Raw genomic sequence first — 18,704 nt, 5'->3', positions numbered from 1 at the left:
AGGCTGGATTGATTATCAAAAAAATAAAAAATAAAATGGCTGGATTGGCAATGATTTTTGGTACAACAATGTTATGTACCTTACATCAAGTTACAAAGAATTGATGGAATTGATCATAGAAATTATTTCTTTAAAGGGAAAATGTGAAGAAATCTAGGCCAACACAATTTGATTCAACCTGATCTCTACCTTTGGGAGGAATGGATGTTAGCTGTCTAGTTGGCACTCTACAAAACTAGGCATTACTTGTCCAAAAAAAAAGAGTGGAATTAATGCCACAAAAGTTGGCAATAGATTGCCAATTCAGTTATATATGAATATTACATATGCATATATGATCTACTACCTGAATTATTTTGATACTTTAGAATAGCCATGCTTCAAAAAGCAAAAGCATGCCACCTTAAAAAACCAACTAAATAATTTTAAACTCTGTGTTTCTGAGAATAGTGGGAAAAATGATGTCTTGGCTTTCTGTAAACAAATTGTTCAAGGATAGGAATTACAACTCTTTTTTTGAACATGAGAATATCTTTTTGTAAAGCCAGGCCTGGGGGGTATAGGACTGCTTGGGCAATGTTTTGTAAATCCCTGTGTACAACTTCTTGTTGCACATGTTTTAGCTTTGCTTTTTTGCCACTCCATAACAATGAAATACTTGGATTAAAGACTCCAGTGGATACTGTACAGGAAGACAATTGGATGTTGAACGAGTGGCTACACGTAGAGGATAGATGTTTCTGTCAATAAAAGCTGCTTGAGCCTGTCTCATGGGTATATGAATTGAAAAGCTATCATCAGCACTTATGCAGAGAGTGTGGGAGGAACAACATGGTCATATATTTTTTTTAGGTGAACAAAGCAGTCTTTTCTAAGTATCTGTCAAAATTATTTACAAAAGAGATTTTTTTGGAGACCCTAGAATCTATTCCTCATCCTCTATTACCCCAGAACACACACCCCTACAGTCCTTGGGGGATGTGAAATTACAATTTCATGGCTATTCTTTTGGAAATCCTGGACCAGCTAGTACTGATGGGATCTTCACTGATAGGGAGAAATGAGGGATGCAAACTCCACCAATGCAGAGGTGATGGCTCTTTTACAGAGTCAAGAATTGCTTTCAGATTATGCTGTGGAGGCTAGAAACTTTTTTTCTCATCAGTAATCAATAAGATATTTCAGTAAATATGAAGAAATATGGCTAGTAAACTATTTAGCAAACTCAGGGGAAAGCATTTTTTTTATTTCTTTTTGAAGGGCTACACAACAGGGGGTTGCCCATCCCCCAACCTAGGTGCAGGAGGGACTTGATCCCAAGTCTCCGCTACGACCAGCAGGAGACCTTACCAACCAGCTGGCTGGCACCTTGCAACTCAGGGACAAGCTTTCAAATTTATCTGTTTAAAGGCTACTAAGGAATTGCACTTTTGCAACACAAAAATGTTGTACCAATACCGATCTGCAGGTCCATCAACAGTAACATTCAATTCTTTTACTTAATTGGCACACTGAGAAGTGTCAATATTTTCTTGATCTCAGTTAGATAATCGAGAGCCTCCATGGCCCTCAACCCAATCCATTGTTCCATCCAGTAGCATTAGTTTAATTTCTCCATAGCTATGGATGTACAATGAATACCATTAGCTATTTGAGCTCCTGTTAGGAGGGAAAGCACCTCACCATTGGTCAAGTCCACATCACCAATGGAGCTCGCTACAAGCCCAGCAAATGCTTCCATTCCTGTTAAAATAAAACAACAAGAAGAAGAAGACAAAAAAACTCCAACCCCTCTGGCCTGGGATTCCATTGGAAGGTGAAGTCAAATTGAAGCTTCACTTGTTTATTGGTCAGATGTAGGGCAATCATGTTGCAATATGGTAAAATGTGAAAATGAATAGAAACAAAAGAAATTAAGCTTGTGGTCTCCAACTTCCATGCTAACATAATATGCTTCTAAAACAGTTTAAACACACTCCAGCCACAAACTAGGTAGCATCTAAAAATCACAGCTGACCTCCAACCTTTAAATCTCTAAATTTATCCTTGAACTCTAATTCTTAAACCCTGTACAAATTCTGTTTAACTGTTATTTTCTTCTCTTTAATCCAGAGTAAAACAGACCTGTTTAGGATTTATATGACATCATGCAGAAATACATGCACAAACAGGATTCAACCCTCAAAACCAACAAAACCATAATTTGGGAAGAAAGAGTGCAAATGACCAGTCAAAGAGAAAACTTTTCTGTGGTAAAATCCATAGATAGTCACTCACCTTTGATAAGTCTATAGGAACATCAAGATAGTGGTCAAGAAAGTTTGCATTTTGCTCTGGATCAAGAAGCTCCAACAATGCACTTGCAGGATCACCAGCATGCCCCCTTCCCAACTGTTGTAATAAACATTTTCATTAATGACAAAGCCAATTGGTTAGAAAAAGAAGGTCTACCATGAATACAAGACAGAATAGAGACTAAAACTCATAACGACTCGAACAAAATGCTTTACCCAAAAACTCATTGCCTTCACATTCAAAAGATGCACTAAAAGAAACAGATCCATTCAGCTGAGATAGAAAAATGGAAAACCCACAAAATACCTTGTCGATCTCATCTATCAAAACAAGAGGGTTAGCTGTTCCAACATTTTTCAGACACTGCACCATCTTTCCTGGCATGGCACCTATATAGGTTCGACGATGCCCCTGAAAAGTAGTAGAAGTTAACAAGGCAAGAAAAACAATCCTTCTGCTGTTATGATAAAGATCTATGTATTGATGGATCACTTTAGCAAAGAGTTCTCCACTGTACCTTAATTTCAGCTACATCAGCCAATCCTCCTACAGAAAACCGATAGAACTTACGATTCAAGGCACGTGCAATGGAACGACCAATGCTGGTTTTACCCACTCCAGGAGGCCCAGACAGGCAAATGATTTTTCCTGCAATTATTACACAGAACTCCAAAAATAAGATGCTAATATTTTCAAAGTTACAGGGAATGAATAACATTAACATTGCTCTGGATCAAGTTTAAGATATTAATCAGAAGAACCAAATGATCTTTGTTTATGGTGCATAGGAATGAATGCAGTAACGTGCATAGAAATGCCCAATTTGACATTTGACCTGTCTAATGAGGTCCAGTCCTTGGTCAAGTTAACTTTTACAGTACTTAGACCCATCTAGACTGGCATGTCTGAGTGGCTTCTCAAAGGTCATGGCCTGAGCATAGTCAGATCCCAACCCAGCTGAAAGTGGTACCCCATCACTGGTTATCTCTGTCAGGTTCCAATACTCTTGCATCTGAGCATGGGCTTCATATATAGCAAAAGCTGTAAATGATAATATGAACCATCCTTTCCCCCCTTTTCATAGGCAAGGCATTATCAATACGTCATATATGTAAATTTTGGACAACTGTAAAGAAACCATTTTTCTGTTAATTCCATGGCAACACGTCTGACAAACATTTCTGAAACAACATTTTTAGGAAATGGTTGCTTTATATAAACTTTACATAATCTAAAGCAAAGATGCTAGTCAAAATGTCAAATTTATCAGAGAAAAACTGTAAATGGATCTCACTAACCTTGAGAGGTTCCTCTAAGTTTTCCAACTGCAATGAATTCCATTATTCGCTCCTTAACATCAGTCAAACCATAGTGATCCTCATCCAGTATTGTTTGAGCACGATGGACATCAAAATTCTCATCACTGCATTTTCATTTAGTTAACAAAGTATCAACTCCAACATCCAATAAGCATAAAAGCAATTGAAGTTTTTGACAGATTTACATTAAAGGTTTAAGAAACATATTTGAATATTGTCCCACCAGACTTCTATCTTGGGTCCTTTCTTTTGAAGAGTCTTGCACACGTTAATTTTTAGGTGGAACATCTCCCAACAGAAAGTCCTAAATTTATGTCCAAATAGATTTACATTAAGGGTTTAAGAAATACATTTCGATATTTTTTGATAATTAACCAGGAATTATTTCATTAATATAAACAAGAATGTACAATGTGAATTGTAAGGGGTAGAGTTACCCCAAAGAGTACGGATATTACAATTGAGCCCAGTACAGTTGCTCCCCATCAACCCTTTGCCTAGCTAAACAATCTGCTAGTCCATTTGCCTCCCTTGGGACCCATTGAACAGTTACTGTCGTTCCCCTTAGTAACCATTTGATTGCATAATATATAGATATATATATATATATATTATGATATATAATAATACATATTATAATATATAATATATATTACATGTTATAATATATTATTATAAAATTTTGGTTTATTCAGTTTGTTTTTAACTGAATAAACCAAATGCTCACCCCTAACAGAGTCTGCTCCCATCAAAATTAAGTTTTATATCGTTTTCCAAGGGTGGAATCCAGGGTTTGATAATTTTTTCTTTCCTTGTAGACGATGAAGCCACATCCCTCCAACTCCTTTTTAAAATACCAAAATTGTAGATGAGAACAGGTCCAAAGATTTCATCCAGTGTATCACCCTTATTAAAATGCATTCAATAAGAGCTTCCAAGTGTCTTTCCTCTTCCTTGAAGACTCTTGCATTTCTTTCTTCCTATACTGTCCATAGTACAGCAGCCCTAGTGCACCTTCACATTACTCTTCCACTCTTCTTTGGCCATCTAAAAGTCCCACCTACAAACAAACTCTCCAAGCTTGCAGGTGGAGTCCACCTGCACCCAAGAAGAGAAAAGCACCAATCCTAAATATCGGTAACAAATGAACACGAGATAAAAAGGTTTTCAGCAGTTTCACCATTTTCCTTGCAGAGCAAACACTAGTTTGGGGACAAACACACATTTTTTCTTCTTTTTTGAAATAACTCCTGAGTTTTGATTTTATTAAGATAAATAAAAAATTATTAAAACAGGAAAAAAACAGAATACAAGGAAAGGTGATAAGCAATCACCCGAATGAAATGAAAAACCCAAAGTACAACTGACTAAAGCTTAACACCATTGTATGCCAAACCCCCAAAAACCCAATCACCCCGACAACCAAACCCCAAAACAAGAAAAAAGCACTAACATGACACAGCAAAGAAACCTGGACAAGAAAACCATACAGCACCCAAAACAAAACAGAACCCCCGTCCGAGACCCATAGCTACAAAGAGACTCTATTTTTCCATGATAAACCTCCCAACAAAGAGCCTCTATTTTTAAAGGAACCGGTTTACACCAAACCTCAAGCATCAAAAAAGAGGACCCAATGGAAATAGGAGAAACCAGCGTCTAGGAGGCATAAGAAAAAGAGCCTTTTGGGTTGGAAGTGCAAATTCTCTCATCAAACTTGAGAGGGTCAACAACTGAATCAAGGATTTGTAGTAATTCAGTGACTAGGGAACACTCAAACCACTCAGGATCTGCTACCCACAAGTTGTTCCCACATACCTACTCAAGAGCACCACCACTGTGTATTGGGAACATCTCCCCATCAATGACAAGGGTGATATTCCCAATGGGCAGTTGTAATGTCTCGTGGGTAGAGATGTGGGAACAGCTCCTGGGTAGATCTGAGCCCCACTCAAACTCTCTTAATCGTCTTTTGAAACCCAGATCCCACGCCACCCCATCAGATACAGAAAAAAGGAGGAGATAGGCTCATTTTATTAGCAAAGAGATGGCATAAAGGGAAGGTAAGGTGTCTTATAAAGTAGCATCTCCCACCCAAGGGTCCTCCCAAAACAGAATTTTAGACCTTAACTATAAATCATACCTAATAAAGTTGAGGAAAAGTAGGATCACATGAATAGCTTTCCGGGGAGAGGCCAAAGTTGCTCTGGTGGATAAACCAGCACCCTAGCTATTTTGCATCAAGCCATGTATGCTTACTATCACCTTATGCCAAAGCTTCTCACTCTCCAAAGTTAGTGCCAAAACCTGAAGAGGCTATATGGCGCTACAAGAATGAAATGAAGAAATTCAGTTGGTTGACAAGGAATATGTTGGTTACTGTACAGTGGGTGGGGAGATCAGCAAATACTTTGTCAGATGCGTTAGCCAAGCAAGGGGTAAATAGGGAAGAATTGTTTTGGGCTCAGCTGTGATTCCTGTATTTCTTTCCTAGTTTACTTGTAAAATTCAAGGAGGGGCTGCAGCTCGCGCCTCTTCCTCGGATGTTGTATGAATTCACAACTCCAAATCAACTTCTGAATTAATAAACTTATTATTATTCATAAAAAAAAAGTTGGTGCCAAAACCATTTCCCTAACAAAGCTTGATTTTTACAAGTCGCATTACCAACCCCTAGGCCTAGCCCACCTTGTTTCTTACTTGTACTTATCGTTTCCCACTTGACCAGGTGATCCTTCTTCGATTCTCCAAGATCCCAAAGAAAATCCCTCATTAGTTTCTCCAAGATCCCACTAGAAGAGTTTTTTAATTTTTTTAGGAAAGGTTAACCAGATTTCATTAAAGCAAGAAAAGTACATGAGAAGATGTACATAGCAGCGGTAGAACCCCAAAGCTTACAGAGGAGTTCTATCACCATACAGATACAGTTCTTCCAGAAATACACCCCATTTGGCTAAACCATCTGCTATGTGATTTAGTTCCCTAGGAATCCAAGTTAGTCTTGCATTTAGGCAATTCAGGGTGTCCCTAGCCTCTGCCAAGAGCCCAAGAAATGGTTTAGTCTCCAAGGAATCCAAGTTAGAAGATTTTTTTTATCAGAAAAAAAAACAAAAGATTCATTAGATTAAGATATGAATTAAGTTTGGTACAACGTCAGAACACTACAACCAACCCAGATATACAGCTTTACACTTTTGCCCAAAACAAAGTATGTTTGTTAACCCCCCCCCCCCCCCACACACACACACACTTTGGTACAACGTCAGAACACTACAACCAACCCAGATATACAGCTTTACACTTTTGCCCAAAACAAAGTATATTTGTTAACCCCCCCCCCCCCACACACACACACTTTGCTACCCCATTTGGAGTTTTTCTACTCCAACTAAATTTGGTGTTGAGTTCTCTTGATAGGTTATCTATCTCCCTGAATAAGTGCCAGTAACTCCAATGTGCTGAAATTGATTGTCTTGTCCAAGATATGACCAGTTGTGAGTCCCCTTCCACTTCCAAATCTTTGAGACCAAGCTGTTTTGCTAGCCTTAGATAGTCCTTGTAGCAATGCCAAAATTTCATCCCTAACCTAGTTACTGAAACAATTGATCCTGAATAAATGGCCACCACCATACCTGAGTAATTTCTAAAAGCTTCCCCTATTCTGCTGTTCCCAGATTTCTAAAAACTCCAAGGTACTAGAAGATTTGCCAAGATAGATTTGATCAAAGTCATTCTCCCACCTAGAGAAATGTAGTTACACTTCCAAGCTGCTTATCTTTTTTCAAACCTTTCTACCACTAGTGTCCAAAACCTACTACTCCTTGGATTACCCCCGAAAGGCATACCTAGGTACTTCAAGGGCCAAACACTCATTTGACAACCTAGGACTTCAACAATTGCTTCTACTTCATTGTCCTCCAAATTCACTCCAACTTATCTCCAGGTTTATTCTCAGACAAGAAATTTTCTCAAAAGGACTCAATAACAATTTCAATCTCCTCACTTGCTCAAATCATTTCCATCACAAAAGATTATTGCATCACCTGCAAACTGGAGATGAGCAACCACCACACTGTTTCTCCCTTTTCTCCAGCCTCTAACTAGCCACTCCCAGTCTGCTCTGGAGATTAACCTACTTAGGACATCTGCAGTTAAGGTGAAGAGGAAATATAATTCAATATTGTTCCACCAACCTTCTTGCATCTACAAGACTACAAACATGCACAAATGTGTGAATAGGAAAGAGTTGAGTTTTCTTTTGAAGAGTCTCACACATGTTAATTTCTAGGTGGAACAATTCCCAACAGAACGTCCTAAATTTCTGTGTCCAAATGCATTCAACTAGCCAACCCCACAACTGAAGAGAACTGAGGATAGCTCAAGAAAAGGGTGCACAAAGAAAACTCCAAAGGAATCAAGGGTCCAAACGTAGAGTTGGAAGTGGAAGAGTCAAGAAAAACAACCTCAAGGAAATTGATTAAAACTAAGGCCTCTGAAGATTCAAAGTCCCTTAAACCCAAGCTGCAAGAAAATCCGGAATTTGAAGTGGACACAACATGAAAGATGGGTTCAGACTTATAGGAAGAGATAGATCAAATGATTGAAAATAAAACCTTTAAAGGTCTATCCCCCACCAGAGCTATTCCTAGAATTTAATCCTATTACCCAAACAAGCACCAAAATGGACAAAACCCAAAGAGATGCCAAAGACACTCAGGCAACCAGCTCGAATTCCACCCATTAGCATCCGTGCCATAAATGTTCAGTATGACATGTGCTAAATATTATTAGTATCCAAGGAAAATCTCCACAACCATTTCCCTAGCAATGCTGAATCCCTTACCAAAAAAGTGCTGAATTCCTATTTATCAATCTCTTCATAACCAAACTGCCATCTTTTTTGCTGTTGGTAACCATAGCCCAATGGTGATCCTTTCTGTTCCCCCCTAATTCCAACAAGAAGTCGTTAATAATCTCCGTAAGTCTATTCACCACCAACACTAGGATTCTGAACACCAGGAGGTAATAAATGGATAAACTGGCTGGCATAGATCTGATTAAGAGAATTCCACCTCCCAAGGATACATAATTCTTTCTCCAAGTGGCTCATTTCTTAGAGAACCTATCTACCACAGGGCTCCAAAAGTTCTAGCTCTAAGTTGTGTCCTAATGCCTTTCCCTTCTTAACCTCATTTAAAAGCTCCATCACTTTGAAGGCTCTAATTTTATAGAAGTACATATTATTTCTAGCTATATCAGAACTACTGATCCCTGCCCAACATGTGCCCTCTATATGCTCTTCATTTAGTACTTTTTTAAAATAGATCCTCCATCTTTCCTTTAAATTGTTTTTTGAAGAGTAAAGAAGAAAAATTTTATTAAAAGAAAAAACAGGTACAAACTGTTTAGGTGTCAAGATAACACCCCACATCAAAGCAAAAAACATACACCAAAACTTCAGTCCAGACTGAAATGATTCACATTACAAGTTTGAATCTCAAGGATGTCCCAAAAATTCTCAGCAAAGTCTGAAGGACTGATTTGCTCAAATTCTTGGAGAGATGACCCAGCTTGTGATAAGATTGCCAACCGAGGCCACAATCACTTCAATACTTCTTTCCTTTCCTTCGAAGAGCCTCCTATTCCTTTCCCACCACAGAGACCAGCAAACTGCAAAGGAAATGCAGCTCCAGACCAGGTAGAGAAAATCTTTGCTGATGTTGATGGCTGGAAGATGGGAATCCCAAAGAGGAAGGAGTAGAATCTCCAGATGAAATTTGCTAACTGGCAGGAGAAGTACAGATGAAAAACAGTTTCCTCGTCTGACTTGCACATATAACAATAGCTAGCCAGATAGATTCCTCTACTTTTCAAATAATCTGTTGTAAGAACACTCTCCGTTGCAGCCAGCCAAGCAAAAGCTTCAACTCTCAGGGGTACTGGATTTCCCCAAATTCCACTTATTTGATCATTGGATTACACTATCCTTGATGAAAGCCATATAAAATGATTTCACTGAAAATTTTACATTTCTACACTATCCTCTTTGATGCATCTAACATCAGAATCTCTACTTTTTTTCCTTTTTTTCCATCTTTCCAAGTTTATAAATTTCATTCTCTCCCTCTGTAGTGCCTAGCTTATGGTAAAGTTTGTTATGTGTCTTAAATTTAGCTTCTCACTTTTTTCTTCCTTTTTCTTTTGTGTGATTTTATGTTTTCCAAGCTTTCTACATTTCATTGATATGTAAAAAATGAATTACAATAACAAATATGACATGCACCCCAATTTCATAGGCTAGCCCCACCCACCTAACCCCAATTTCATACTCTCTAATTATATTCATCCTTCATGGGGGATGAACCCTGTTCCCCAATATAACAATGATCAGATAACTTCACGACATATACAGCCTTCCTGCTGGACATAGGTAAGGCCTCTCTCAAGGAAGAATTAGAAAGTCAGTCTCCATTAATGCCTGACCTCCTTGGGCAATCCATCCTGCAAATACACCTTGAAAGAGTTAACCTAAATGACTACTCATTCAATGGGATCATTGCCCTATGTCCTGTCTATGGAATTGCAAAAAAGTCAGACTCTTTTTCGCTAATCTGATTGGATGAGGCTACAAAGTCGACCTATTTAATAGGTTCTTTTTTCTCATCATGTGACATTAAAGGAGATCTCTGAATATCTCCTGAATTGATAACCAAGAAATTAGTGTCCAAAACCCTTTTAGTTAATGCTTCAAACAAGGAGCTTTTATCTTCAAAAATTCTGAGATTTCTCTCCTTCCATAAGCACCAAGTTACAGAAGCCAGGATCACACCCCATAATTTTCTTCCCCTCCTATTTAAGCATCAAAACTTCTAGGATTTCAAATGCTCCTCCAAAGTTTTTGGCAGGCACCAGCTGAGATTTATAAGGTTGTACAAGTGCTTATACACTCCACTAGCTATTGGACAAGTGAGGAATAAGCAATCTGTGTTCTCTCTCTCCCCTTCATAAAGCACTTTTGAAGGGATATGAGGCAGCCAAACTTCCTTATATGGGAAATCTGTCACATTAGGCATGATAAATTAATACTTGTTTTTTATAAAAAGGTTGAGTATTGTATTGATGTATACTCATTAATATCAGTAACTATATCAGCACCCATGTACACCAGGGTACCATACAATGGGAATGTACATACATCTTACAAATAAGCAGGGGTGCTCATGGTTCGGTTAACTGAACCATGGGCCTTTTTTCCAAACCAAACCGGTAGTACCAGTTTTTGGAAAACCAATAACCAAAACCAAACCGAAGCCAATCAGTTAACCGCCAGTTCGGTTTGTTGGTTTTTTTATTTTCATAATATTAGATATAATAAATATAAAATGTTTTATTATATTATAAATAATAAATAATATATTACATATTATATATTATATATTATAAATATATTTATAATATATAATGCATATATATGAAAAATATATATAATATAAATATGTGCATACTGGTTGGTTCGGTTAACCGGAATTTTCGGTTCAGTCTTGCCTGTTCGGTTTGGTTTTTCAGTTTTTCATGATCACCCCTACAAATAAGCTTTCAGTATCAATAGAAACATTACTCCTACATAAATTTATAAACATATAAAAGAGTATTACAACAATACCTATAGTTTCCCCAAGGCAATGCAGTGAGCCAATCTAGATAGTTACGGGTAACATTGAACTCACTCGAACTGGCCTCTAGAAGCTGGAGCTTTGTTAGCTCCTCTTCTATAACTTGCAGAACATGTGGTGGACATCTCTCCTTATTGGGTTCAAGCCTTTCCCTAAACTTTGCTGCAGCAACAAAAGAAAAGGTTAAGGAATTTATTCCAATCACATGCCAATAATATGGAGTTACCCAGGAAAGGTAAGAATGGATTCCAACCAACACAGCAATAGAAGAACACACTAACATAAAGAAAACCACAAACATATATCCAAATATAAGAACAAAGCAGCTATAAATGACCAAGCAGTAAAAACTAAGTACAAAAATAGATAGTGGGCTTATTAGGGTTGGATGATCTGAACCTCAAAAGAGTAAAGCGGAAGTTTATCTTAGAGGAAAAGATAAGATTCTATTCAAAAATCACTAGTTTCATCACTATTCACAGGGTATAAGAAACTTAAAACCCCATGGACTCAATGTTCAGATACCAAAAATAACTTCATAAATCTGTATTTTTATAAAATTCCTAACTAGTACTGACTTCAAGAGAGAAATCTCTTGGACCTTACTTGATCCAACAAAACTCAATTTAAATACAGACAAGACATTCCACAAGCTTAAGGGGCAGGCCTTGATGAACCCCTGTTCAAGGGTTAAAATTTGACTTTTGACCAGAAAAAAAAATATATTATAACCAATCGGTAGAAACCAGCTTATAATGTGATTGCCAGATTATGCTTGAGACATAATTCTTTACTTCTCTACTTATGTGAAAGGATTGCCAGATTATAACCTTGGGAAGCCTCTTGTGAAAGGATAAATACTCGTGACATAATTTACAGAAAAAGAAGAGCCATTTTTAACTTCTCTCTTCATGTTTGTGTTATGTACCTGAAGGACAGGGAATCAATTGCCCACCTCCTTATCAATTGCAGTGTTGCCCAAAGTCTTTGGCAGTTTACCCTTGAGATCACTCAGGGCAGTAGCTTCTATTGGGCCCCTCCTAACAAATTTTTTTATTTTATCTTCCAATGTGCTAAGTGAAAGCTGTGTCAAAGGGGTAAATTCTTCTGGAGAGCAGTCACCCACGCTGTTTTGTGGTGCATTTGGGAAGAATGTAATAAAACGATCTTCACAGTCGGCCCTCTTCCTTAGAGGGTATTAAAGGAAAATCTTGCATCTAACTTCTTCTAGGTTGATCAATAGCTTTCAGTTTAGAGGCGATCTCATTTATATTCTTGGTTGATCAATAGCTTAAGCTGATCAATAGCTCTCAGTCACCCACGCTGTTTTATGGTGCATTTGGGAAGAAGGTAATAAAAGGATCTTCAACAGTCAGTCCTCTCTTCCTCGGAGGGTATTAAAGGGAAAATCTTGCATCTCACTTCTGGAGATTGTCCACAGATCCACTTCAGCATTGCCCTCAGGCCTATCCATGACTTTTGTCTGAAATTTGATAGGAGGTATTGGGGGTCACATTTCAGATGCTAGTGGTTGGCTTTTGTGGGCTTTCAGTGGCTAATTGGTGAGGGAGATGCTTCAGAAGCTGAAGTAGCTTTCCTTCTGGGGTTAAGAACTACTAGAGCTTTTTTTTTTTAATAGGAAACTATAATTTTCATTAGATAAAACCAGAAGAACAACTGTCACCTTCTAAAGTAATAACTTAAAACACTGCACAAAACAAAACCTCCCGGTTCACCCCTTGTTTTGCTAGGTTGTCAGCTAAAACATTTGCTGACCTCCTAGACCAATACACTTGTGCACCCAGCTCCCTTGTGAGGCTCAATAATTCCCTTACATGTTGTCTAAGGGACCATGTTCCCAAACTATTTGATTGCAGCCAACCTACTACAAATTTTGAATACCCCTCCACTTCTAACTGTTGAAAACCCAATTGCTTGGCCCATCTGAGCCCCTGGAGGAGAGCCAGTACTTCAGCTCTAAGCGAGTCCCCCAAACCTATTGGACCAGAACACATAGCTAGGATTTTTCCTTCCGCATCTCTAAACACACCCCCTATTCCAAAAGGTCCAGGGTTTCTTAAGAGAGCTGCCATCAAAGTTCAGTTTAACATTACACTGCAAAGGAGGGGACCAAACTGCTTGTATGGTAGGTGATGAAGTAGAAGACCATGCTAAAATACTCCAGCCTCTAGTCAAATCATCTATAGAGACATCCTTGAACAAGTCAAGAGTTTTCAGCCAATGTACTGCCTTGATGGTGATCCCTTCAATAACTTCAGGAGCTGATTTTTCTTTCCCTTGGAAAATCATATTATTTCTCTCTTCCCACACTGCCTGCAAGATAACTGCCCTTGTTGTTCTCCACATCACCCTTCCTTTCTTCTTTGGTTGTCAGAAAAAGATAGGGTCAAATAAATCCGCTATGCTTGTGGGAGGAGTCCACCTACAATCAAAGAGAGAGGAGAACCAATCCCAAATTAGAGCACTAAAAGGACAATAAATTAATAGGTGATTCACCGTCTCACCATTCCTCAAGCAAAGGCTACAGACATGAGGTGACAAGCACCGATTTGATCTCTTTCTTTGAAGCACTTCCAAGGTATTGATTTTTTGGAGAACCACTTCCCAACAAAAAGCCCTTACTTTTGGGGGTACCAGAGCACTCCATACTTAAGGGGATATAGGTTCGGGAAGGGGAATATAGGTCTGGGAATCTATCCTTAAGGGGAGATTCCCCAATCCACAAGTCCTCCCAAAAAAGAATCTTATTACCCACGCAAGCATCATACCTGACGAAAGGAGAAAAGACAGGCAAGATACCAACAATATCTTTCCATGGGAAAAAGCGCGAAGCCCTTGGGTCGAGTCCAGTGTCCCATCCATTTTCTGCCATTCCATGAATACTTCTTATCACCTTATGCCATGAACTCTCTTGCTCCTTAGGAAACAAACCTCCATAACCATTTGCCTAACAAAGTTGTGTTTCTTATTCTAATACTTCCAATCCCTAAGCCCCCTTTGTCTTTCTTTCTAGACACCACTTCCCATTTTACCCTATGATCCTTTTTAGTATCTTTAGGCTATTCTAGACACCACTTCCAGTCATGATGTGGATCCATGGAGATTTGTTCATTTTTCAAAAGAGATCAGGGAATTCCGGAATTAGATGTTGTTTTTCCCTGTTTCTTTACATGGATTCCAAGGGAGTTTAACTCTGCGGCTGATTCTCTAGAGAAATTTGGGAGGGGCCAACGATCCTTTGTATAGTGCCAATACCTTGCCTATGTAAAACCTGATTTTGGGGTTTTTTGGACTTTTTTGTTTCTTGTGCACATCATTCATGTACACCCCCCATCTCCTTTTGTTTTCTTGATTAATAATAAATTTATTGATTCATAAGCAAATTTAGAGTGAGTTCATACATCATCCCAGCAAGAGGCGCAAGCTGCAGCGCCTCCTTGAATCTTACAAGTAAACTAGGAAAGAAAAACAAGAATCACAACTGAGCCCAAAATAATTCTTCCCTATTTACCCTTTGCTTAGCTAACATATCTGACAAAGTATTTGTGGATCTCCCCACCCACTATACAGTGACCAACATATTCCTTGTCAACCAACTGAATTTCTTCATTTCATTCTTGTATCACCACATGGCCTCTTCAGAATTTTTCAACCAACCCACCACCACTTTGGAGTCCCCCTCGATTATTAGTTGTTGTACCCCCAGCTGGTTTGCAAATTGCACCCCTTGTACAACAGCTAAAAGTTCTGCCCTGATGAAGTTCCCAAATCCCAAGGTCATTAAAGGAGAATTGATGAAAGATTTCCAAGGTCTTCAGCCAATGTATTGCCCTATTCAACACACAGTCTTTCAAATTCTGACTGCTTCTTTCCTTTTCATGAAAGATTCTAAGATTTCTTTCTTCTCAAAGAGTCCAAATCAAAGCAGCACGAGCACATCTCCACATAATTCTCCCTATTTTTGTAGGCCAATAAAAGGTAGAATGGTTGAAGAGCATGTGAACTTCTGCTGGTAGACTCCAACTACCCCCAAACAACGAAAGTAGCCAAGCCCAAAGGTCTGCAAAAAAGGGACAAGATATTAATAGATGGTAACAATCCTCACCGTGAGCTCTACAGAGGATACACCAATTAGGAGAAATACAGAGGAAAGGTCTTCTCTTTTGTAGGTTATCTAAAGTGTTTACTACCCCATGGAATACTTCCCAACAAAATGCCAAAATTTTTGTGGGAACTGGCCTACACCAAATTTCTTTTGACGGAAATGGTTGGTGAGTAGAAAGTTGAGAGATGGACTTGAAGAAAGAAGCACAAGTGAAGGTTCCATTGGGTCTAGGAGTCCAGACCCTCTTATCTGGCTTGAAGGGATCCAAACAAACCTGATTAAGACAACCAAGCAAAGCAGAAAGAGAAACAATTTCATCATCCCTAAGACCTCTACGAAACCCAAAATCCCAAGTAGGATCTAAGGGTGTTCCCAAAGGTGAGACAAATTTTGAGACCACCTCTTTTTTGTACAAAGAAATAGAAAATAGCGAAGGGAACAAATCCTTTAACGGTGTCTCCTACCCAAATATCCTCCCAAAAATGGACAGAGTTGCCAGAACAAAATTCATACCTGATAAAATTGAGGAATTGAGAAAGAGTGTTGTGAATAGCCTTCCAAGGTGTTGCTAGGTTAGCTGACCTCCCATGAATGCTTCCCACCACCTCATGCCACAATCTCCTTCTTTCCAAAAGCCATCGCCACAACCATTTCCCTAACAGAGTTTGATTTTTTCTAGTTACCCTCCCAAGTCCCAAACCCCCCTCTTCTTTACTTCTCTGCACACAATTTCCCAATTAACCAAGTGATCCTTTTTTTCTTGTCCCGGCTCCCATAAGAAATCTCTCATCAACTTCTCCAGTTTCCTAGCTTCCCTAACTGGTATCCTAAAAACAGACAAATAATAGGTTGGTAAGTTAGCCAAGGTAGCTCTTATTAGGGTAATTCTCCCTCCTAAAGAGATATAATTCCTCTTCCATGAGGCTAATCTCTTCTCAAACTTTTCTATCACTGGGGTCCAAAATCTACTCTCCCTAGGATTTTCCCCTAAAGAAAGCCCTAAATATGACATAGGCCAAGCAGAAGTGGAACACTCAAAACACTCCGCAATAGCCTCGACCTCCCCTACCTCCAAATTTATACCCGTTATGCAGCTCTTTTCCAGATTTATTCTCAAATTAAAGATACTTTCAAAACCTTTTGTTAGCTCCTTTAGGTTTGCTACCTTTTCGCTAAGACCTCCTTCACAAAAGATCATTAGGTCATCCGCAAACTGAAGGTGGGTGACGGGAACTTGGTGTCTCCCTATTCTCCAACCCCTAATGGCATCTTCGCTGTCAGCCTTAGTAATGATCCTACTAATCACATCAGCTACTAAGGTAAAAAGGAAGGGTGAGAGTGGATCCCCTTGCCTGATACCCCTGCAAGCTGGAAAAAAGTCCCTCACCATACCATTTACCAGAATAGAGTAGTGGCAAGTACTGATACACCCAAAGATCCAATTACACCACTTGTCCCCAAACCCACAGTTTTGCATAACTTCTAATAGAAACTTCTCCTTTTGTTCTTGAATGAAAGTTGCCTTTTTTTCAAAACAAAATAATTAAAACATGTAGGAAACTCATAGAATTACCACATACCTAAAATCGAGGCCAATCCAATGGTTGGATGATGAAATACATGAGACCAAATCGGCCATAAAATCTGAAAGTGATTATCATTGTAACTATCTTCTTCTTTCTAAGATGCTTCTTGGACTTGGGAGTTGTTTTCTGATTCAATTTGCAACACACATGCAGTGGGGGGGAGGGGAGGGGAGAGAGAGAGAGAGAGAGAGAGAGAGAGAGCTAACCAGAAAGTGCAGTTTTGTCATCAGTCTCCAAACCAAGCTCCTGGAGTAAGACAAATGAAGTTAGATTCATGAAAGTCCATGATAGTGAGAAAGAAAGACATATCAAAGCAAAACATTTTAAAATCCAATTACAAATTTCAATCCAGCAAGTATTTTGATCATAACTGTTTTCATGAAGAGAAACAACCAGAAATATAATGGGCATGAAACTTAAATAAATAGCAGTCAAATTCCTTCAAGTATAATGAAATACAGACCTTCTTTATTGCTTTAAGCTGTTCATTCAATAAATAGCGGCGCTGCTCACCACTTATTTTCTCTTCAATTGCTTTTGCTATTGATTCCTAGCATAGAACCATAAAAAGATAAAACTTGAAAGATGCGTCACAAAATGAAAGAGGAAACAAAATATGCAAGTACATGAACTGATAAAACCAGATAGCAAGTACCTGTATCTTGCTAATCTCCATCTCTTTCTTCACTAATTCCAGAGTCAGATTTAAACGCTTATACACCTGAAAATGGGAAAAGCATTGCAAGAGAGATAGAGAGATGAAATAAACTATTACAACAATAGAATTCTGAATCGAATATTCAAACCACAACATTTCAAATGAAAAAAAAAAAAGATGCATGGGAAATTTAAAAAAAAAAAATCGCTAATTCAGAGCTTCAGTGGACACGACAATGATACACATTTTTATGCAAGGCCTTGGATGTACTAATATATTTTCTCATAAACAAAGCTTCTTACATCTAGTTCTTCAAGCACTTTCTGGCATTGCAATTTGTTTGCTCCTGAAATAGCAGCTCCAAAATCCGCTAGCCTTGGAAAATTGAAGTCACCTATATGCTGCAATTATCAAAAGAAAAGGTGATAAGAAACCAAGGAGGGATTATATAATGCAGTTGACTGTCAAGTAATCCATAATTGTGGAAAATATAATAGACTTGGTACTCCATTCTTAAAGTTAGCACTTTTTTTAGCTAAAACAATCTTCCAAGCATCTCCAAGACATTCAAACAGCAATGTCACATACTAAATGCAGGAAAAGAGAAGTGACTCAGTAATTACCATTGCATAGAAACAGGACTAAGATAACATGGACGACAACTATCAAAACCCATCTTATATCAATTATGTTCATCTAATGAGAAGTATCACAACCTGGAAGTTGTGATGGGTTACACTTCTTCTATTTGGTGATTGAGGTTTTTGTGGTGCAAGGGGTTTTCTCTGTGTATCCTTCTCTTCCTCCTCTTTTAGTAAACTCCCTACTGCTTATAATTTATAAACCCCCAAAGCTTTGTTTCACAACAATGCTTTCCAAGTAGACAAATGAAACAAACACCAAAAAAACATCCAACCCCACTAAACAAAAACAGAACATAATTGACCCAACTCTCCATGACCTTATTTAGAAACCTCTTTGTTCTCTTGCAAATTTTCTTTTTTATGATCGATATTCTCTTGCAAATTTTCTTTGACTTCTTCACCT

General features: G+C 38.4%; 1 protein-coding gene across 1 annotated transcript in view; it reads right to left on the bottom strand.

Annotated features, from left to right (window-relative positions):
• Positions 1 to 18,704, bottom strand: part of LOC104605082 (lon protease homolog 1, mitochondrial-like) — a 42,992-nt gene that overhangs the window by 14,025 nt on the left and 10,263 nt on the right. Inside the window, exons 7-15 of the mRNA XM_010269699.3 lie at positions 17,960 to 18,058; positions 17,655 to 17,720; positions 17,463 to 17,549; positions 17,206 to 17,245; positions 11,278 to 11,449; positions 3,594 to 3,718; positions 2,813 to 2,943; positions 2,602 to 2,706; positions 2,278 to 2,391 (exon numbers count right to left, since the gene is read on the bottom strand). Of these exons, the coding sequence (XP_010268001.1) occupies positions 2,278 to 2,391; positions 2,602 to 2,706; positions 2,813 to 2,943; positions 3,594 to 3,718; positions 11,278 to 11,449; positions 17,206 to 17,245; positions 17,463 to 17,549; positions 17,655 to 17,720; positions 17,960 to 18,058 (939 nt within the window). The remainder of the gene's footprint in view (positions 1 to 2,277; positions 2,392 to 2,601; positions 2,707 to 2,812; positions 2,944 to 3,593; positions 3,719 to 11,277; positions 11,450 to 17,205; positions 17,246 to 17,462; positions 17,550 to 17,654; positions 17,721 to 17,959; positions 18,059 to 18,704) is intronic.

The sequence above is a fragment of the Nelumbo nucifera genome, chromosome 4 (assembly GCF_055504915.1).
Source record: "Nelumbo nucifera cultivar China Antique chromosome 4, China Antique-T2T, whole genome shotgun sequence".
In the NCBI taxonomy this organism is placed as follows: domain Eukaryota; kingdom Viridiplantae; phylum Streptophyta; class Magnoliopsida; order Proteales; family Nelumbonaceae; genus Nelumbo; species Nelumbo nucifera.
Note: the sequence above shows the minus strand (reverse complement) of the source record. Positions and strands in the feature narration are given on the sequence as shown.